The sequence below is a fragment of the Elgaria multicarinata genome, chromosome 3 (genome assembly GCF_023053635.1).
Source record: "Elgaria multicarinata webbii isolate HBS135686 ecotype San Diego chromosome 3, rElgMul1.1.pri, whole genome shotgun sequence".
NCBI classification, from domain to species: domain Eukaryota; kingdom Metazoa; phylum Chordata; class Lepidosauria; order Squamata; family Anguidae; genus Elgaria; species Elgaria multicarinata.
The window spans coordinates 38687407-38710418 of NC_086173.1; the positions used below are offsets into that span (position 1 = coordinate 38687407).

The 23012-nt window shown below is 40.2% G+C and overlaps 1 protein-coding gene across 4 annotated transcripts in view; it reads right to left on the bottom strand.

Moving 5' to 3' along the window:
- Window positions 1–370: 370 nt before the first annotated feature.
- BPTF (bromodomain PHD finger transcription factor) overlaps window positions 371–23012 on the bottom strand; it is an 83661-nt gene continuing 61019 nt past the window's right edge. For 2 of the 4 annotated variants that reach the window (XM_063120029.1, XM_063120028.1), the window contains exons 23-31: window positions 22610–22832; window positions 20805–21715; window positions 18729–18811; window positions 18062–18287; window positions 16273–16613; window positions 11048–11240; window positions 10629–10713; window positions 4423–4609; window positions 371–2705 (exon numbers count right to left, since the gene is read on the bottom strand). In XM_063120029.1, the coding sequence (XP_062976099.1) occupies window positions 2669–2705; window positions 4423–4609; window positions 10629–10713; window positions 11048–11240; window positions 16273–16613; window positions 18062–18287; window positions 18729–18811; window positions 20805–21715; window positions 22610–22832 (2286 nt within the window). In that variant the 3' untranslated portion in view covers window positions 371–2668. Of the gene's footprint in view, window positions 3364–4422; window positions 4610–10628; window positions 10714–11047; window positions 11241–11951; window positions 12126–16272; window positions 16614–18061; window positions 18288–18728; window positions 18812–20804; window positions 21716–22609; window positions 22833–23012 lie in introns of all 4 variants that reach the window. The other 2 variants (XM_063120025.1, XM_063120026.1) reach the window with 2 other exon arrangements.

The following is a 23012-nucleotide window of genomic DNA, read 5'->3' on the forward strand; positions in this document are numbered from 1 at the left end:
TTTCATGAGGGCTTATTTTAGAGTAACCATTCATAAAAAATCCCACTCGATGCTGTGTTTTGCTCACAGTGGTGCAAACATCCTGCAGCTGTTCAAGATAATACCATTCCAACTTGAGTCTCCATAAATAGGCCCTAATCCATCATAGAAAAACAAAGCAACTAATGAGCATTTGGAAGCTTTTGAACCCTATTTAGACACGGAACACCAAATCCCTCCATTTGACTGAGGAGTTGTGATTAAAAATGACCTCAATTGGTTCATGATATTTGATACCCACATTAGACATGTCTCAGTAAGTGAACAAACATTCTGGAGGTTTAATAATGCATTGAGATGTTAGAGGGGGGCAAATAAAGTATTCTGCACATTGTTTCATTTAAAAAACTGAGTAAAGTATAATTTTCTTTATTCCTTTTACAGAAGTGGTATTTAAAATGTACACACATTACACTGGCTCATAAATAAAACTTTTCAAAAAACTAAAAATTACCATAGTTGATACAGCTAAGAATTGTCATATATTACAAAGCAGTAGGAAAAATGATGAGGCTTGGTAAAAAGTGTATGAAAGTAGCATTTTCCTCATTTCATAATTATATATATGAAAAATTCCCAAGAATTTCTGCACAGAACGGCAATGCCAAGTGCTACATACGTAATTCTAAACAACTGATGTTTCATTAGGAATTCCACCAAATCTGATGTCCAACAACATTACTTTATTTGTCTAAGATGAAATGTCCTATTATGTACAAAAAAAGTATTCTTCAGTTTGTCACAATTTGTTAAAAACAGTGAACTATTGCCTACGGGTAGGAAAGTTATTTTCTCAACTTTTTTTTCAGTGTCAGCCATATGTACGAATAATACAGAAATATTGTGGAGACAATATTTGTAGGATTAAGGTTGAAAATTTTCCTTTTTTTATAAACATAATGCATACAATATGTAGCATCTCTTTGTAAAAAGTCCTAAGACAATATACCCTACACACAAATACTTTTTCCTACTTTCTAAGAAGCATAAATGGATGCCCTTCTCACAATGAACAATTAACTTCCTTTTGATTTCACATTGGTTAAATGACAGCATCTATGTACAAGAGCATAGGCATTCTTAGAGAAAATTAACCCCAAAGTATCTGTACACCTGAGCCTGTACTTATAAGAAAATTGTGGTTGATAGCAATGTCTAAGAGAGTAACAGAAAAGGTTCTTGCATAGCAGGGTGAGGTTAAACCCAAGAAAAGCTTATCTATAATCAGAGAAATTCCAGATCACTGAAGGGCAAAATTGTGAATTAGTGCAAAATCTAGTTCAAACGGGTGTAGAGCTACAGAAACCAACTGCTGCTGGTTTATGATGCACATATAAAACTGTCGTCAATAGCATACGTGACTGGTTGTGGAGAGCAATAAAAAAAACACCTGTAAAGCTTCTCTCTCTTTGTTGGTGTCTTCTATCATTTTACATACCCTTCCCTAGTAGAAAAGCCACAAAAATGAAACACACCTTTGAGACCGTTATTTAACCTCACGCAATCATTTGCACATCACTACCTCATTTAGCAAAGGGCATTGATAATTCTCACACAACCCCTTCATCATCAATGCAAAAGTTGTGCCACCACAATAGAATGTTATTATATTTGATTAAAAACTAGTGGAATCCCGCTGGGTTTTTTTGTGTTTTTTTGTCCGTCCTTTCCCCTTCCATACTATCTTAGGATTCTTACATTTCAGCACAAACTTCCAAAACTTCATAAACATGTTAGCGAACATTCAAAAGACACCTACATCTGTGGAGAGAACAATGATCTCCATTTATTTTGTTTCATATACATCCATATTTTGAATTTTTAATACAAAAAGGAAAAAAAAATTAGAATCTGACAAATGTTTACAAACAAGATACCTTCAAATAGATTTTACTCATATCAGTCCGGTGCAGAGTAAATGACATTGTACTGTTATATTCAAGGCAACAGAGTCTGTAGTCCATGACCATTTAGCCCAACTTTTATGCAAGCTTAATTGTTTTGATCTACCATGAACGATAAACTCATAGTTGATTCCCAGTTTGTTTGTGCACATGTGTACATAGCAGCTCCTTTCATAGAAAGAAAAGACATCTAGAGGTCATCTTGTACTTTTACCTACAGGAATCATGGTAAGATACAGAGTGGGTTACATATAACCAGGGCTGGGGTTTATAAGAAAAAAAATAATTAGCTGACAAATGAGGGCAGCAATAAAAAAGCGTCCTTTTGCAACAATAAATAAATACAGTCAAAGGTTCTCTGTGTGGACTTAAACCAGCTTCTTCACTGAAGAACAGATGTGGCATTTCCATGGAGTTAGAACTTGACCCCATTTTACTGTATCTTGTTTGCTCTTGCTTGTTTTCTCTCTTGTCCTTCAACAAAACATTTTCCTGTTTCTGTCACAATAGCACAATTTGATCTTGACAAGAAAACGATGCTGCTGATTTTTATTCTTTTGTCCTTTGGACAAAATTAGCCGGGAATATAATCTGATGCGACTGATAAAAATGCAGTTTACATCAAGACTTGTCAGGACACCCTGACTAAAAACCTCTGGCTTCCCAATTAAAAAATGTCAGACAACCAGATCCTTGCTGTTTGTGTTAGGGTAACACGTGGAACTTTAAGAAGCTGTAGACTGCAGTTTGTTGTTATGCGACCTGCAGAATGCAGAAAAGGGGAACAATTAAGCACCCTTCATTTAAGAGACCTCAGCTGCTTTAAGTGGATGCCAAGGGCCTGTCACTCAGCTGGGAATGCAGCCAGGCTGCTGCCCCTGTTCATTGTTTGTAGACAAACACCATATACAGAAAGAATCTTTGACCTTTCACTACATAGACAACTTTAGGTCTGTACAAACACATGATGTTCAGTTGGAATTATCCAAACATCCAGAAACGTCACATAATATTTGAGGGAGGCACATATGAATATTATGCACCCAATTTACATTGCTTTGGGAAGTGGTTGGATCAATGCATATTTACTGGTAAAAGTAAATTACAAATATCACATTTATTTTTTAGAAGTCATCAAATTCTCTTTTTTTGGAAATTTTTATTAAAGGAAATCACTGATGTTACATAGCTTCTATTACTAATATTGGACTTCGTTTCGTACAGTATTTAAAGAACAGCGTTTTATTTTCCAATGTAGCTGATATCAAATGACTGCTTCCACATTAAAGCACAGTTTAAAAGTAAACAGCAAGTACGGATTTAAGAAAAAGAGACAATTAATGACATGGTACAACGAAAGTGTAAGCAAAACATCCAGTTCTGATTCCAGTTAGAAAGGTCAGACTAAAGTTATCACAATCTGCAAAAAAAGAACACGGGTGGTATAAATGAAGCAATAATGGGAGTTGCAGCCAAACAAAATAAATGCTAATAATAAAATAAAATATGACAAAGGAATAAACTACAATTTGAAAAAGTGTAACTTCAACTGCCAATTCCCCATCACATTACTATTTACTCTTTTATCCTCACTGGAAAGCTACTACAAAGGACCTGCAGGAGTAGTAACCACCAGGGACAACAGCTGTTTTGGGTTGCAATGCTAGGGGACCCTCCCAACCTTTGCACAACTCAGCCCTAGAGACCACGTGCCCTTTCTAGAGGTAGACAGAGACAAGCATCGCTGGCAGTGATGGCTGCCACATCACTGGCACATTCTTCAGGGACAGATGTGGAATTCCTTCACTAAGGGGTCACCAAGGCCACAATTCCAAGTTGCATACTGGAATCTCACTCATTGCAATGGGGAAGATTGAAGCAGGTACTATCTCTCCCATGAAAATTAATGGAAATTAAAACCACTCATCTTTAAAATACAAATGGGACAGAGTTACACTTAGGCCATGGCTAGACCAGGCCTATATCCCGGGATCGTTCCTGTGCAACCAAATGACACACAGGGGATCCCGGGAGGAGGCAGGGATGACCCCTCCATTTGCCTGGGATAATCCTTAGTTCTAGCTAAGGCCTCAGACTGCAAACCCAAGGACTTTTTCTAGGGTGTAAATAGAGTCCCAAGGACTCCTGAATAAACATGCTTAGAAAGACTTCTGGGGTTAAACTTATTTGGATTACTTGCACATTCAGTTCCTTTGCAAAACTTGCACTTTCCTCCTTACGCTGTACTGCTTGCAATTTAAACAATATTGCTGTGCTATTTCACAAGGACTGCATCTTAAATTTGATAAAGGCCTAGACAGCTAGTACTTCACTAACTCTACTCATATGTAGGTTCATGTTAATGGTGAAGTATGTGGGAAGAATCAGACATTAAAAAACACACAAGGAATATAAGTTTTTAGCGGTAAAATGTATGCCATGCTAACAGAAAGACGTGCCAAGGAGAAAGGCTACTTACCTGCTTGCTTTGAATCCTTTTAGTTTCTGTACAAAGAATGACTCAAGAACTTCTGCACACTGATAAAAAGGAGAGTCACTTGGATTGTAGTAACGACAGTTATCAAATATTTTGGTCATGTCGGCCACAAACTCAGTCACTTTTTTGTAGTAACGTTTCAGTATTCTTTCCTCCATGGTGGAAAGGTCTTAAAAAAAAAAGCAAATGTTATTCAAAAATAAGATGTCAGTAACCCATACAGTTCACCCCACATCCTGAAAATACAGAGGAAAAGAAATATGTGCTTGAGTAAAATGGCATTAACACCATGTGTTAGGGTATTATGTGACTTCAGATAGTAGGGAACAAAAGGGAGAAGAATGGTGGAGCCATTCACCAAGTATATCCACACCGTGGTCACACAAGTGTGATGTGCCCTCAGCTACAAATATGTGCCCTTTTGAAGACATTGCGAAACCTATATTGGAGAATTTAATAAACTCACTTGATGTCCCAACTAGAGACAACTTGGATGTTATAACCTTAACTTTCTGCTATGGTTGTCCTCAGAGCCATTAGAGCATATAAACATGCTTAATTTGCAGCTCATGTACTCCTACTGATTGCTTATTTCAATTCATAACCTTGTTTGAATGCTTCAATTAGTTGCCACTGAAATACACATACAGCTACACAAAGAACAGACTGTGATAAAAGTCCCAATTTTGCAACGGCCACAGTGACCACTGAGAATGAAAAGAAAAAGCAGCTGAAAGGAGAAGAGTAGAAAACATATACCATCTTGCCTCATGAAAATTCTGAAAATTAATCAGCCAGGAAACAGTACAGTGAACAGTGTCCCTCAACATGCACATACATATTCTATGTGAATCTTTTCTATAAAGACATACTCAAAGAACAACAAACACAAGGAAAAACGTTAAAAATATTAACACAGGGCTCAGTTGTTAGCCTGATGTCATAGCTTTACTAAAGCTAAGTGGATGTGGGCCTGGTCATCAGGATGGAAAACTACTGGTAGCTCCACGTAAAGAGCTGGGTTGTTTCATCTGAAATGTGAACCTGGGACTCTGGGTTGAGGAGGAAACAAACTAGATGTTTAGCCCAACAATAAACCACTGATGTCGCAGAAAACAACCCAGGAACGGGGGCATTCCTGGGTTGCTTTGTAATCCGTAAACAAAGTAGAAGCTTCGAGTGGTCATGAGACAGCGTGCTCATTCCCACAAGGCCCTGACATCCCATGGGCTGTTATTAGGTGCGAACCAGCGTTATGTTTTCACTGTTGCCCTGTTCCTATATAAACTGCTTGTGGTGTTCCCCCCTGCATCTCAGCTCACTCAATTCAGTAAGGTCCCTCAACCCTGTGTAGCATTTCCAGGGGGCTGGAAGGGCTGATGTGGGGAGGAGCAGGTGGGGAATACTCTTCCACCAGCCCAGTCACACATGGATAAATCTGGATCCAACCCTTTGTCTAGCAGTTTAACTTCTAGGTGCATGCTGAAGCCAATGGAGAGAGCTACCCTAATATTGCTTATTTCTACAGTCTCCACTGTCATCATGTCTTAAATCCTGGAGGTTAGGAGGCCCGTTCCAGGTTCTTTGGCATTTTAAAAGTTTTCTTTTATATTGCAAATTATTTACTTCTGCATACTCAGGTTGTTCCCTGAATTTGTAGAAACCAGGACTTTATTTTGGGATGGCCCCATATCACTTCCAAACTTACAGGCATTCAATGATCCAAGCTCACAATGCAAAGGATTTATTACATGTTGAAACACAGCTATTTCATCACAAAATAGAAAAGTGTTCTGCACCAGCAGAGTCTTCATGGCAACCTTCTTGATTTTTGCCCAATTGCTCCACAGCCATACAATCCACAGAATGCCCAAGCAGCCACCCCCGCTGCTCCCCCTCTCCCTGCTGCTCAGCCACAAGCAGCCGCTGCTGCCCTGGCAACTCCTTGCCCCACTGTTGCCGTTGTGGCCACGATTACAGCACCAGCAGCTTCACTTTTTTCTCCCAGCATGCCCGGGACTTCTCCCGGTGTGTCATCCAGCTCCAGTCCCACTTCTGGAGTGACTCCTATATGGGCAAGGGGCGCTGTTTCCACCCCAGGAGCCCTGAATTTCAGTCCGGCCCAAGCACCGCCAGGAACAATTGCTCAAACTTTTAACTACAGCTGTGACTCTGTCACAGGGATTGGAGCGGGTGAAAATACTCTCATTGCTCCCATGAGAGACTATCCCATTGTGGGCACAGACCAGGTTGTGCCGATCCATAATCCTTGGACTCCTAGTGATCTTAGGAACTTGATGAAAGAGTTTCCAAACATTAGAAAAGATCCAGCAAAGTTCAAAGAAGAACTCAAAACTGTCATTGAATGCTATAATCCTAGATGGGCTGACATGAATCAGCTCATGCATGTCATCACTTCAAATGCTATTAGAATTCGCTTGCATGAAGAGGCGAAACGGCCTGCTGATGGATCAGAGGTTCTCTTGTTCTCAGTATTACCAAGGTGTGTCCAAAGAGAACTGATTGGTCTGTAACTGTAAACAAAACAAAGGCGAGTCCCATGCAGATTATATGGACCGCCTTAAAAAAGTGTTTGAACAACACTCTGGAATTGACCAACCTACTAAGGCAGCATCCCAGGCGGTAACTTCAGCCTTGGTTCAGGGACTGCTTCCTAAAATTCAGAACCATGTTCGTAATATAGCAATTGATTGGCAAACCAAAACTCCTGAGGAACTTGTTGATATTGCAAACTTCTGTACTACTTGCCAAACACAGACAAAAGAAGATGGAGAGGCAAAACTCATGGCCCTCCAAATCCAACACTTCACTCCCCAAAGAGGTGGAGGCTGCAGCAGGAGCGTTGTGGTTTCCAGAGGGGGTGAGGCAGAGGACGTGGTGATCCTTCAAATATCCCAAATCAGAACAAGCCTGGCATTTGTCACTACTGTAACCAGCCTGGGCACTGGAAAAATGAGTGTCCATCCAGACCTGGCTAGTCTGCGCACACTACATACTCTCCATGTTCATACAACCTGCCTCCTATGCCTCCCCACATCCAGACAAATCCCTCATATCCCCCTCCACCACCAGACAATGCTGTCCATTATTAGGACAGCCCGGGTGACTACTCAAGTAACTTTTTATCTCCTTCTCTTTCTGAAGACCAATCTGGTCCTATGTCTTTTGCTCCATTAATGGGAAAACTGCTAAGTGTCTTGTAGATACTGGGGCTAGTCACTCTATGTTACACTCCGAAGAATTTTCTTCTGTTCCTCTTTCTTCTCAAGTTATAAATGCAGTAGGAATCTCTAATCAAGTGGTCCCTTACCCAGTTTCTAAACCTTTGTCCGTTTCTATGGGAGCCATCACAGATCAGCATGCTTTTCTTTTGAGTCTTTCCTCTCCAGTCAATCTCTTTGGCAGAGACCTCTTGTGCAAACTCAACTGTACTATCTATTGCTCTCCTGACGGTGTCTATCTTGATGTTCCCCTTGAAAGTGAAAATGCAGTTCTTGTCTTGCTTAATAAAAACTCAAGATGATCAAAAGAACTCAGTCGAGCAAACTGATCCTGCTCTACCACAAGAAATTTTGTTACAAGTTCCTCCTCACTTGTGGTCCAATGAAGTTGGAAGAATCAGGGCTGCTGAACCAGTTAAAATTACTCTGAATTCTGAAAAGCCTTTACCCGTATTACTCAATTCCCTCTCCGCCCAGAAGCTGAAGAAGGTATACACCCTGTCATCACTTCTCTGTTACAACAAGGTATTCTGGTCCTAACCCGGAGTCCTTGCAACACCCCAATTCTCCCTGTCAAAATAACCAGGTAAAACACCTATAGATTTGTCTGAGAGCTGTCAATCAAGTTGTTGTTCCCATCTTTCCTGTTGTTCCTAATCCAGCTATTTTATCCTGTATTCCACCATCTGCTACATGGTTTACTTTTGCGGATCTCTGCTCTGCTTTCTTTTCTATACCCATACACCTTGTCTCTCAATTTCTGTTTGCTTTTACCTACCAACTTTGTCAGTTAACCTGGTCTGCCCTCCCACAAGGTTACTGTGAATCACCTGCCTTGTTTCCCCAAATTCTAAAGGAAGTTCTTGATAATGTCTCATTTCCTTGTGGCTCCTCCCTTATTCAGTATGTAGATTATCTTTTGCTGGCTTCACCTGACTTATCTTCTTGCAAGGAGGACTCTTTCGTCCTACTTAAGGAGCATGGCCATAAGGCTTCCAAAGAGAAACTCCCGACTCTGCCAACCATGGGTTAAGTACCTGGGACATGTGATCTCTGCTGGACAAAGGCATTTGCCTGAATCCAGAGGAGAGGCCATTGTCAAGGTACCACGACCTGTTGGTATATCACAGATGCGGACCTTTCTAGGCATGGCAGGATATTGCCACCAGTGCATATGCCGCACTGGGCCTCTCTTGTGACGGCCCTGCAGGAACTCACAAAATTCAACACACCTGAACCCCTGCCTTCGTCACCTGAGGCAGAGGGAAGTTTTACCAAACTTAAGCAAACTCTCTGTTCAGCTCAGGCTTTGGGACTTCCTGACTATTCGAAACACTTCACTTTGTTCTGTCATGAGAAAAATGGGTTTGCTCTTGGGAGTGCTCACCCAACACCACCGGGACAAACATCACCCCCTGGCTTATTAGTCTACTGCTCTTGATCCAGTTGCAGCAGCTCTTCCACCTTGCCTCCGCGCCGTGGCTGCAGCTGCTCTTCAGGTAGAAGCCTCAGAGAATTTGGTTCTTAGTTCACCATTGACTGATTCTGTTCCACATTCTGTTGCTGCCCTTTTACTGAAATCCAAAACACAGCACCTATCAAATGCTTGCCTTAGCAAATATGAATTGTTGTAGCCATCGAAGGAAAGAGGTTTGGATGAGACCAAGTCATAGAAGAAGAAGACGACGACGACAAAATACAAGCAATGTTTTAAGATTTACTTGGGTAACCCCTCCCAAGTAAAGCTCCAGTGAGAAGCGGCAAAGAAATGTGATTCTGAGTTGGAAATAAGCTTAAAACCGGTCTTTGTAGAACCAAATGGTACTCCAAATTCAAAAGACAGCTGTACGTGAACCTAACATCTGTACTGATTTAGAGCACAAACATTAGAACTAGCAAGTTCAGAGTCAAATGCAGATGTAAATTTATCAATATAACAAAGGAGACTACTTTACTCAGTACGTTGAGAAGGCGTCGGGACCTCTGTTAGATGTTGGGTCAGCAATTAAGTTTTGAGTCAGTATTTAATTTGAAGGATTGCTATTTCCCCCCACATGCATCTGCCCATCCTTGAAAGACTTGCTCCATGTCCCTTTGCCTTCAGCGGTATGGTTGGTTGGGACACGGGACAGGACCTTTTCAGTAGTGGCAGAAGAATATCCTTCATCTGGAAGCTTTGTTAACTCCTCCTCTTCTTTAGAGCTTTAAGCCAGGGGTGGGCAATTCGTCCTCCAGATGTTTTGGCCTACAATCCTCATCATCTCTCACCATTGGCTATGCTGGCTAAGACTGATGGGAGTAATAGGGCAAAACATCTGGAGGGCGACAATTTGCCCACCCCTGCTTTAACCAATTGTTTAATTTATTCTCCTCTCATCAGGCTTTTAGATCATTTTAGCTTTTCTATCCTGCTGCTAGAACATTTTTAGTGTTGTTCTGGATTTTAACTCTCAGTTCTTTTGTGTTTATTGTTATATGATTTATTGTGTGTGTGTGTGTATACAATCTGTGTTGTGAAATGCCATGGGTGGTGGTGGTTTGTAGCCAGAAGTTGGAATACAAATCTCCTAATTAATACGTGACTTTGCTCTTTCATAAGCTATGTAGCCATAGAGAAATTACTACAACTGCAATTCTATGCAGAATTACTTGGACTAAGTCCTACAAAACTCAATGGGTTCTATATACCAAGTATACATGCACATAATTGTGCTGTACATCTCTGCTTGGATTTAATCTTCTATAGGATGAGCATATCCTTAACAATAGATCTGTGGTTGAAAGGTAGCATATGTACACTGAGTAATTAATTGATGCCAATTTTTGTGAACCGCCCAAAGAGCTTCAGCTATTGGGGGGGGGGGGTATAAAAATGTAATATAATAAATAAATAAAATAAATCAATAAATTCACCTTTGTAATCAAGACACCTGGGAACACACTTACCCATAGGTTCTTTGATAACACCATAATAATCTGGAGCATCATTGGGATCTACTGGTTCTAGGAATGGCCATGCCATCTTGTGAGCCTGTTAGGAAAATGAAGGTATCATTAATTTCAAAAGGCATTGTTTCATTAATTTAATTTGAAGCCTATTTCACCCTAAACTTGATTTGTGCTAGTTGCACTGCGAGGGATTGGTGGAGTGAATCATTTACAGAATTTTAGGAAATGGCGACCTACTAACTGAGCTCAGTTTTACAAAGAAGCCTATTCTGACATCAGAAGCCTGCTTCATTTCACAGCGATCTGTTCAGGAATGCTTTTCTCCTTCATGGACTAATGAAATCCTATTACAACCCTATTTAATATGTTCGGGAACGAACTTCAATTACCTTCTCTGGCCTAAGTCTTATTCTTACCTGTAACGAACGCAGCACTCTCTTCAGCCCCTCATAATCTTTATCAGTCAAGGGACTGAGTACTGTCATGGCATCTTCCGTTGACTGACATTGCGGACAGACATACTCATCAATGAGATCTGCCTCACTTTGCAAAATGCCAACGCAGCGCCCATGATACCAATTCTGACATCGGTCACAGCCAATGTAAAATCTGCAAGATCCCAAACAAAATGGTTAATATCCTTAATTCGAAGTGAAAATATTTCACTGGTTAAAAAAAAAAAACCTTAACTGAGTGAGGATCTATTCCTCAAATCTGTACTTAAATTGTGAAATAAAATTGCCAGTAACATCATGATCAAGAACAATTAACCTCAAGCAACAGGAATATCTACAGACCATAACTTCTAAAGCTGAAAGGAACAAAAGTGAAGCCAAAAAATATCAAACATTTTGCATTTGCATACAGAACTATTTCCAAAGTTTCTGTTTCCTTCTGATCAACTATTTTTCAGTATGTTATTAATATATTGGTAGACAACTGGAATTCAGTCTTGCAACATATTATGAAAGAGTTTTGCAGCATATTGTAATAATCACCACTACAGTCTAAACTAGCAGTATTAATTGCATTACATTATAAACTCCCACCAGCTATTGTATTTTGCTAGAAACTTTCAGCAACAAATCAGTAAAATTACCCTGCTTTGAATATCATTGTTTTATTGGCAATATTGGAAATCTCACTTTTCCTGTGTGGCAATCATGCATGACTTAGAGCAACATTTCAAATATTTTTAAGTCACATCACTAGATACATCATATGTTGAACAATATATCTTTTTTGTTCAAGAAACACATTACCAAACTCAGAGCAGTTTGCTACCTAAATATTAAATAAGAGGTTCTTGTCAGAACTCACTGTGACTCATCATAAGGTGTTCTGCAGATACAGTACAATTCCTCACTGCTGCCCTCTTGTGCCCGTTTACACTCATTACAGATGTACACATCCATTTTCTTAGCCTCCTTTTCTGTGATGCCAACACATTCTCCATGATACCAGTTAGTACAAAGATCACAGCCAATATAGAACCTAAAAGTATTTACAATGAAAATGACAATGTAATTGTCATTTCAAATGGCATGGCACTTGCTAACCTAATTCTTTGAAATTTTCTGACTTTATTTCCCTAACCACATCAATCTACCTTTCTAAAGCTAGTATCCTAAACTGATGTTGTGTTCTACAAGACCTATTTTCATAGACAGTTTTTTTAAAAATAAATAAATAGGTCAGTTGATATGAACTGAACTCTGAAAAATATGAATGTCTCAACTGTGAATGCACAAAGACAAGGCCAAAGAAAAAAGATTTACATTTTCAAAACTGTGGCCGAGAAGTGGCAATTCTTAAGATTTGAAAATGTAGGTCTCAATTTTAAAAACAAAGCAAAGCGCAGACACAACCAGAAGTTACAAGTACACTAAAAGGAGCATGCATACCAGCCATGTGTAAAAATACATATTGGTATAACATGACATGAAGGAAAATGGGACAAGTAGATGTAATTTTAAAATTTCTAAGTAACTGCCTCAAATCAGTTGGATTTGACTCTTCAAACTGAAAAATGTAGGCCATTCCTTCAAGTGTCTATTCTCACTCAACACTATGCAAAGATCAGATACAGTATGGTAAGAGATGGGGGGGGTGTTAAAAACTATCCAATCCCATCAAGAATCTCAAACTAGCAAGCTTGCAAAACTATCATTTATGACTACCAAAATTATGGAGAACAAGGGCTCCACAGGCACAACGTCAAACCACAGTTTGGTGTCAAGCATTTGCTAGTCACCTAGTCTGCTACAATTCCCTATTCTCTTTCCTGGTTTGGGGCAAACCATACATCCAAACTGACCAGCTACGGTTTGGTCTTGTCCTACAAACCACAGTTGTAAAACCAGGTTGCTGGTTTGGATGTATGGTTTTTCCCTAGCTAGGAGAGAAGGAAGGAATTGCAGTGTCTGAGGGAAGTAAGGATCCCAAGATCCCAAGGCTCATTCCAGGCTTATTCACGTACCACTAAATCTGATTTGGAATTGAAGACTAATCTGAGCTTCTTTCTCAAAGCTATCTTGAACACCTTCAGAGGATCTTTAATTTACTGATCTCACCTTGCATTCTATGTTAACATTTGGCTCTAACACAAAACAACTGCTGCACTGTGAGGTTTAGCATGAGCTCTCCTCCACCCCGCTCAAAAATGTTTGAAATTTTTCTTCTAGTATCTTAGAACACACTTACTATGGGTTTTATTCAATACTAAAAGGCTTTCTTTGTAGTATTTTGAAGAACTTCTTCTGCTACATATTTCTCAAGAAACTGATCTTCCAAATGACCCAACTTTTTTCTGCTTATCTCCCACTGCAGTGACAACAGACATCTACTAAGTCTAAAAGAACAGCTTTGCTACTTAAAGGCGAAGCAAAATTATCACAAATGACTGCTAATGGCAGCACACAATGGTGCCCTTCCACAAGTGTCCACTCATACTCCATCCTCTCCCCATCCTGCAGCCCCACATGACCCCCAGAGCAGATTTGGGGGGGCAATGAGGGGAGTGAAGGAGGGAGGAGATGACAGAGAAGTCCCAAAGTACAAGTGGACATCTGCTTATACGATGTTGAATCCAACTTTATGACTTTAATCCAGAGTAGCATAAATGTAATGCTGCTCACACAATGGGGTTTTCCTATCCATGTCCCCCAGTATAGCATCCTGAACCCCACGATTCTGGAGGGTCCCCTAATTGCCAGGAGCAGCAGTGGGAATGAGGTGGTGAGAAAGTCCTATTGTATGAGCAGACTTTCCCACACTGTTTTGAATCCAAACCTAGGACTCAAGATTGATTTGCCAACATCTTAAAAAACTAAGCACATCTCTGCCATAGTGTTTCCTTAATGCTTGAACTGCAACAAGCCTCACCACTAGGCTATCTTCACTTGGGATTTTAAGTGGAAGCCATAATTTTAGCATTAAAATACATACAGAACGCAGAATGAATAATCAGCTCCTTTCCATCTCATCAATGAAACTAAAAAGATGTTACCAACACAAGGCAATGAATAATTCAACTAAATCTAGTCCATTAATCTGTAAATTATTTGTTCTTACAAACTCTCTCAGAATAATGGAGTACCCTTCTGATCTTTTTGAATGGCAAGGGACATACTATTACATTCATTAAGATATGTATTTCAAAAGGAACTATATCCATCAATTCAAGAACTAATCTACTTGTAAGGCAGATCCCATTAAAACTAATGGCATATTCATAGGATCAGGGTTAGGTTTTGTTCAATTAACAAAATGAATGCTTTTTCATCCAAGTGGTTACTTTCAAAGGGACCTGACTACTCTTAGGGCGCAATCCTGTGCATGCTTAGATAGAAAAAAGTCTGCTGGGAGTTGTAAGACTTTTTTCTGTCTAAGCATGCACTGAATTCACCTATAGTCACAATTAAGTTCCACTGATTTCAATGTGTGTACTCAAAGCATGACTAAATTTGGATCCAACCAAATTTGAATGTATTATCTCAAATGCATAGTTTCCCTATATTATAAGTTCCGGTCTGCACATCACGGCAGCAATTCCTAAGTTGTTTAACTCAGGAATTGCAGCAACAAGTGAAGCACCTAACCCATGTGCTCATTTTTTTGCTTTTAATTAACAACCATGACATGCGAACCCAGAAGCAACAAATCATGGACAATTGTCCGGGGTATTTAACACATCAACAAGCCAGAGTTTCTGAATCTGCATGTCACGAAACAACCCAACAACTGGATTGTTAATTAAAATTGGAAACAATGAGCACCCAGGGATTGACATTGTGACATGACATGCGAACTAAGTCAGTATGTCCTAATAAAGTGACATTAGCCTGTATTACATGGTTTTGCCATTTTCAATGCACTCCTCATAGGTCTACTCAAAAGAAGCCGACTTGAGTTCAATGGGGCTTACTCTCAGGGAATGGCATGGCAACTTAAATTTGATTTGTGAAACAGTAACTCTTAAAATCTCAGTTAAAAGTGCACTTGCTCCTTCTGCTAGATTGCATCGGTATATTTTCATTACTTTACCCCGAGTAGTCCAGAAAAATGTATTGCTGTAAGCCAGTTGCTAACCTGTGCTAAGTGTAGTACCACACAACAAGACCAGAGAACTCAAATCTCTTAGGCATAAATCTTTATATGATCATTCATAAAGCTTCCCTCTAAAAAAGTTCAATTAAGAAATGGCAGACTAACCGTCTTGATGTGCATGTCTCCCACTAATATTAAATAGCTAAAGTAGCTTTGTAAAAATTTCTAGGGTTTAGAGCTTAACAAAGCAATCCAAAATGCTGAACTGAACACTTTGGTAACCATAATCATAGCTAAAGTTCCAATTTTGATACTTTAGTAGAAATGAATAGAACACACTTTCTCTAGAAGGATGTTTCAGATGCTACTATTACTACTTGTGGTTCTTAATCCATAGTGATCTACCAGTCAAAAGCTATTTCCAGGCTATCAAAGAAAACCCTAACAAGTATTAAATTTTTTTTAAGAAGAAACACTGAGCAAAAGCTATTTTGCAGAACAGTAACTTGGGCTCTATTGGGTTGGATGCAGACTTAGTCATGCTTGAGTAGGGCCTCTGACACCAATGGGACTTAGGTTAGTCATAAGTAACTTGTTCCATTGGTATCAATGGGTCTAATAGTAAGCATGACTAAGTCTGGATCCAACCCATTGAAAATTAAGAGAATAAGTGTTTATCTCCTATTTGGAGAATTGTTTTTAATTATAGAATTTATACCCTGACCCCAGGGCAGAAACACAACCCACAAATATCTTTAGAGAATATCCAGAGCTTATTGAACAGGATTGGCCTATAAACCCTTGCTTCGGAAGCAGAGGCAAAAAGACAAACGAAAGAATAAAAGCAAAATAAAGGATGTGCAATGTGAGACAGATCATACAATGGAAACATGCAAATAGATAAAATATGAATCACAAAAGCTAACAGACTGGAATTTAGAAATACAATTCTGAGTGTTTACATCTTCAGTAATTCTTGGCGATTGAACAAAAACTGACATCTAAGTCCCCATTTCTTGTAATCTCCCCAACTACTAACTAAATGCTAAAACTAATCTAAGTAGGAAACAAACATGTAATATCCACTACTCACTTAGATTCATCATAAGGCGTTTTGCAAATGCAGTAAAGCTTTGTGTCCTTCTTGGTTTCCTTTGAGGTAGTAGAAATCATTTTCTTTTTCTTGGATTTTGAAGATGAAGACTCCTTCTCTTCCTCACGTTTTCTCTTATGGGATGAGACAGATGTTGTGACTATGGTTGCTGATGAAACACTGGAAGTGTGTGGTGGCGGTGGTGGTGGTGGCGGTGGAGGCGGTGGCGGTGGCGGAGGTGGTGGCGGTGCTGCTGCTGCTGCGGCAGCTGCTGCTGCGGCAGCCGCTTGCGCCTTTTCTTTTTCCCTCTTAATTTTCGCGAGGTCTTTTTTTAGCTCTTCCTAAAGTTAAAAACAGAAAAGTAACGCACTTACCAACAGGGTGAATCTTGATTTGTACAGTTAAAAGTCAAACGCTGATATAAAATCAAAGTGTATATAGGACACGGAGCTAGTCAAGACTGCTGCAAACGCATGTTTTCTGTATTTCTGATGCTGTGAGCTCCCTAAGTATGATTTCTTGGACCGCAGGGAAATTTCAAGGCTCTGTCAAGAAACCGGAAATCATCTTGCTACAATGAAGAGAATAAGCCACACATTAAATTGAAGGGACAAGAAAGCGGAAGATTCTAGTTTGATAATGTGCACACCAACAGCATGAAAATGGAGTTAATCTGATGTAGAATCTGTGCCATTTAAAAGATAATGGAGACACATTTATCAATAGACTAACACTCCCTTAAAAGTAAATAACTCTGTATTGTTGTAGTCATATGTATAGTTTGTATCAATTTGGTCTTCGTTTCTGCGGCCTAAAGAAGCAGATCTAATACATAAAACAAAACAAAAAAGGAAAGGTTTAGGTTATGAAGAGCCATACACTCCAGGGATACACAACACATGGCCTATGCTGAAATTTGTGGCAGTGGCAAAAAGAATTGCCAATTTGCTGCCAACTTTCAGGGGTAAACTGGTCCAAAATGTTAATTTGAAAGATCAGTGGGAAAACTGGCTGGTTTTTTGCCACTGCCAAATTCCAGCTGGGATGCTATGTGTAAGACAGGATGAAATATCCACTGTATTAAATTCACCTAATATGACCTATTAATTATTACAGCCACTTGAAATATGCTAATCGGTCATTCGGGCTATTAAACCAGATTGAAAGTGTGGGAAATATAAATGAAGTACTAAAATATTGTAAATGATAATGAGCCTATGGGATAAGGCAGGCATAAAGTTTACATTTAGACCATTTTATTGTATTGAACACTTAATTTTTATGTACACTGCCTTGAAATCTTCTTTGGGAGGAAGGCATGGTGTAAACATTTTTAAAAATACTCTCTATATAAGTCATACAGACATACACACAGGGAATGTGTGTAAGTTGGAAAACTGTAGCTCTATACTGACTTGGTTCACGTGCTCAAAACTACTCACCATGGGTTGTTTAAGCCAAGGTGGACTGTGCGTGCTGGACAGGATTTGCATACTCAACGCCCAGCCACAGCTTGCAGTGTTGTGCGAACCAGCAGGATATGTGAACAGACCATAGGTTATGCAAGGGTTGTTTAACCCTCGCATAACCTATGTTCCCTGGGATCGCACTGAATATTCAAAATGGTGTGCACATGTTGTAGCCCACCGTGGCTTAAATAAGCCACGGTGGGCTGTTCAATCATGTGAACTGGCCCACTTTCTCTTACACGTTTAAAGCAACAAGGTAAAAAACCATGCGTCAAGTCTCAAAATATATAAACCCAACTCATTAAAGTTGAGGATTTTACCTGCACTTCAATCTGTAGATCTTTGTCCAAAAGCGCTCTTTTCTTCAGTATTTCAGCTTTAAGTTGTTCCTTATGTTTGAAGAGCAAAGCGGAGAGTTTGGTTGCATTCTGTTTACTACGCTTTTGTTCCACACTCTCTTCTCGCTTTCGTTTCTTAGCTGCCTGTTTTTCTTCTTTATCTATCTTATCCAGAATATATTTCATTACCTGGTTGCACACTATCATTCTAGAGAAGAAATAAAAAGAATATTATTAAGAAGCAATTAATGAGGAAAGAAAGACCATATTAACTGTATTTGATCATTAAATACAAATAAAAATAGCTTAAATAGCTTAAAAATCATGGCTAAGCTCCAGGGAATTTCAGGAAGAAAAGAAAAGAGAAGAAAAAATCTAACAGGAACCACAGCCTTCAGGCTACAAGGTAGTACTTTTAAGCTTGTCCTAAGCAGATCATTACATGTTTAGTTGCACAGAGTACAACATCTACAAGTGATAGTTATTCTATAGTTTTTCTACAGTGTCTTCCCTTTCTACCATCCATATAAGTTGGCTTTAAGGTCTGCACTAACATATGTTTCAGCAGAAAACACTGAAAGACACTCCCCAACACACACACAACACACATACGCTTGCTTAATATCTGTCCTATAACCATCTGCCTTACCGTTGATTTTCTTCCCGTTCAGCAGGAGTCAATGTCTTTTTCTGTTTTAAGTGCTCTATCACAGCATTGTGTTTCATTACCACCTTCAAGACAGGAAAAAAATCCAATACATGAAAACTATAAGAGAGCAAGAAACAACAACACCGGAAATCTGGGACAACTGAAAACTTGAGTGCCACAGAGATTGAACGTGGCGCGCCTGAGGAAGCAAAAAGGCCCTTTACTTGCTCAGCTGTTGCATGTGCAATGCTGAGAAAGGGAAGTAGGAGGTCTTGCCTTCCTTGGAAGGGAACGTGAACAGCTCTAAGATGTGGAAGGAGGAGAAAAGGCGGAGTGCGGGCTGCAGAGAAAAGGAGTTGGGGGGAAAAGACTGGCGCTGGGAGAGAAGCTCACTCAGTGTCTCAGTTCAGGCAGACTAAGAAAAGCTTTCAAAGGAGTTCTCAAGGGGAAAGAGTGGCAGGAAGGCTATGAGAAGGCTTCAAGTCGGATAGGGGTGTCTGTGTGCTCCAGCAACTCCACAGAAGCATTCGGTCTAACGTAATAGAGATTAGGAGAGAAGGATTGAGAGGCCTATCCAAAAATTCTGGAGGGCCCGACTAAGACCTGGGGGCGGGAGGGGCTAGGTGAGGTTCTGCACATCCCTTCAACTATGCCTTTGATCCCTTTCTTCAATTTCCTCCAGAATGCTCTGTATCTCGATTTAAACAATTTATTATTTATTTATTACATTTTTATACCGCCCAATAGCCGAAGCTCTCTGGGCGGTTCATAAAAATTAAACAAAAATTAAATTAAATTAAACAAAACGGTTAGGTATATATTTAGCAGTCACTGTGTGATGTCTTTGGACAGTTTCCTCGACATCCTTTAAAGACATGGCATTTTGCGGCAAGAGAATGTACCATGCATGGAATTTCTTCCACAAGTCCATAAGTAATATTCTACAGCACTATGTTGCTGTCTTGTGAAGTCTCTCTTCTGCAGTAACACACGTACTGTAAAAACACTGCAACAGACTGAGCAATCAAATCCAAGTCTCTTCCCCCCTGATCTCACGGTAAGCCATGATGTAGATGGCAGCGATGTAGAATGCTTTAGAAGATTTGTTACATTCAGATGGAGAGATATGCAATGTGATTTAATAAAGATACTGTGATGTTCAGCTGCCTTATATGCCTTAAATGTAAATATCTGCAAAGTTATTGTTTATAATATGCATAAAGTTCCAGGAAATTAGTAGTCCTCAATGTATTTACAATTTATATTTACCGGTCAGGTAAGTATAGAACAGAAGAAGGGGGAGCAAATGTCTGAGTGCTGATTGGATGGTGGCAGGGGAGTGCTTGGATTGGCTGGCAGAGTGAGAGAGGGAGGAGATGGAGAAATGTGTTCTGTGTATATATAGTCTGGGATGATAGGAGTTGGGAGTAGAAAAAAAGACATATGAGAAGAGTAAAGAGATATATGAGGGAGTAGGAGAAGAGAGTGTTAGATTGTAGAGTGTGAAGAGATTGAGAAGCAGCTACTGGATAGGAAGGGTTGGTGTGAGATATTGTGTTGAGAATAAAGATATTTGAGAAAATAGATAGTAGAATACTATAGAGAAACCTATTGAGAGAGAAGTTACTGAAACCAATACACATTAAAACCTCGTAACCATACGCACTGCAATTGAGGAAACCAATACACTTGTTTATACGCAGTTACTTAAGTTCATAAATTCCAATTAATTAAAACAACTGGTGTGGTCTGCGGAGGAGTGCCTGAGGAGTACAGTTTATGGTGACAGCGGAATAGGAAACTGAGGGCTAGGTTGCTGGGCTGTGTAGCCTAAAAAAGAGTAAAGGCGAGACAGGAGCGGCAGCAGTAAAACTAAACTCTCACAAGTGTCATCAGCACAGGGGGGATTGAAGTAGGTCTTGAGTGTTAGTGGCAAAGATAGTCCTGTCAGGTAGCCTGTGGGTGACACAGGTGAAGGCAGGACATCACAGATACAGCCCCAAAGGATTCAGGTACACACGTAGCATGCAACTGGAGGGAGAATGGAAATGTTCGTTTCTTTTTGGACAATTTTACCTGTTTCTGGATAATGTCACTCTGATTAGTTGCCTGAAGGGAGTGTTCGCGTTTAATTTCAATATGCTGCTGTTTTTTCTTCTGCTGCTGCTCTCGGAGTTGCTGGACCCTTTGTAGCTGCTCCTGTACACTGGCTGCTTGAACAGTTACGACATTCTGGATCTGATGAGCCTGCACCGGGCCACCTTGCTGAATCTGAATAGGCAGCTGAAGCTTGATCTGCTGAGGCAGACCGCCTTGCTGGGCCTGAAACTGAGCCACAACGTGGGACTGAAGCTGGGAGAACACCTGGACCTGCTGCTGAAGCTGTGGCACGGTAATAACCTTCGTTTGCGGCGGCTGGATTTGCAGCGCAGGGCGCGGAGGTTGTACGGTGACTTGACTGACCGTTGGCAAAGTCTGAATGGACGTCAGAGCCTGGGGCTGCGGAGTCTGGATGTGTATCGAAGGATGCGGTTGCACCTGAACCTGCGGCTGGGTTGTGGTCGGCAACTGAGCGGGCTGAGCCGCTGGGACTTTGGATGGAGTCTGTGGGTGTACAACTGCCTGGGCCTGGCTTAGAACTTGAGCTAAAGGGGGCCCTTGCGTAAGGCTGTGGGGGGCAGCTGGAGCAATGGCTGGAGTGACAGCGGACTGCGGGACTGGTGGCTGTGCTTCGGAGGTAACTGTGGGGCAGGGAAGTGAAGCTGGAGTCTGAGATTCAGGGGTTGCTTGGGCTTCAGTCTGAAGTGGAGGTGGAGGAGGAGGCATAATCGGAACCGGAGCTGGAGCCGGAGGTTGGCTACTCTGGGGCTGCCCATGGGGCAGGCCTTGGAGCTGACTCGGAGGCGGCTGGGGTTCAGCAGGTAGAAGCGCCGGCACTGGCTGTGTTTGTGTCTGTGCAAGAGAGGTTTGCTTCTGTTCTCCTGCAGCTGGGGAGAGAAAAAGCAGGCCTGATCTTCTGAGCTGTGATACAAATAATCTCGAGAAACATCTTTCCTTCCCAGGCTTAAAAAGCCACCACAGATATCTAACCCCAGTGAAATTACATAAAATAAATAAGCTGTATTCAGCAAATTGTTGGAGAGGTTGTGGGGAAAAGGGAACGTATTTACATATGTGGTGGGAATGCGAATATGTACAAAAACTGTGGAAAATGGTGTTTAATGAGATAAAAGAAATTGTTGGAATGAAGATTGAAGAGACACTAGTGTGGCATTGCTATCATTATATGGAGATTTAAAGTGTAATAAAGAAATTAAAGAATTGATAACAAATTTGCTGACAGCAGTGAGATTAATTATATCTAGGAACTGGAAGATTCAGGGAGATTATTGTATTGAAGAATGGCATAAGGAAATTTGGGATATTGCCATTAATGATAAATTGACATGTAATATTAAAGTAAAAAGAGGCATAACAAATACGAATGAATTTGAGGGAATTTAGAAACAGTTCCTGGTATATGTGTTCTCTAAGGGAAGTGGAAAACCACCAGCAGAAGAAGTACTGAGATTTTGGAAGCAGGAATAGATCCCAAAGGGTGAAGGGGAGCAATTGTATTGTATTGTATTGTTTGATTATGAATATTGATAAATTACAAATGTAAACAGTTCAGCTTATTTTTTTATTTTTTTCTTCCTTTGATTGATTGTTTTAATCTGATGTTGATGTATTTTAATTTGTGTTAATAAAAAATTATTAAAAAAAAAAGCCACCACAGCATCGTATTCAATGCTTCTAAGCTGGACAAGCATTTTCTAAAAAAAATTGCTTTGAGTTTATAGCTGAATTCCCCCCCGCCCCATTTAAAATAAAAATCCTACCTGATGTCGAAGTGGAAACTGTTGTAGTAGTAGTGCTAGCTGCAGTGGCTGCCGTTGGTAATGGGGTGAAAAGAAATCGCTGAATTGTACCATTTGGCATAGCTGCTTGCATAAGCTGCTGTCCCGGTCCTGGTATTACTGTTACACCCTGTGGGATCAACTGCAACTGACCAGTTGTTTGACCCTGCCCCTGAATTACCACAGTCAAACCCTGACTGCCACCCTATAAGGAAAAAAAGATCCATAGTAAGTCATTAATTCCAAAAAAGAAAAGACCCCCAAGGAAATAAGCAAGGGAAATAAGTACTTATGAACTGTGAAACTGATGAGTCTTAACATGAGCCTCGGCACCTAAATTGTCGATGTAAAATAGGATTTTCTGAAAAAATAATCTTAATTTTAA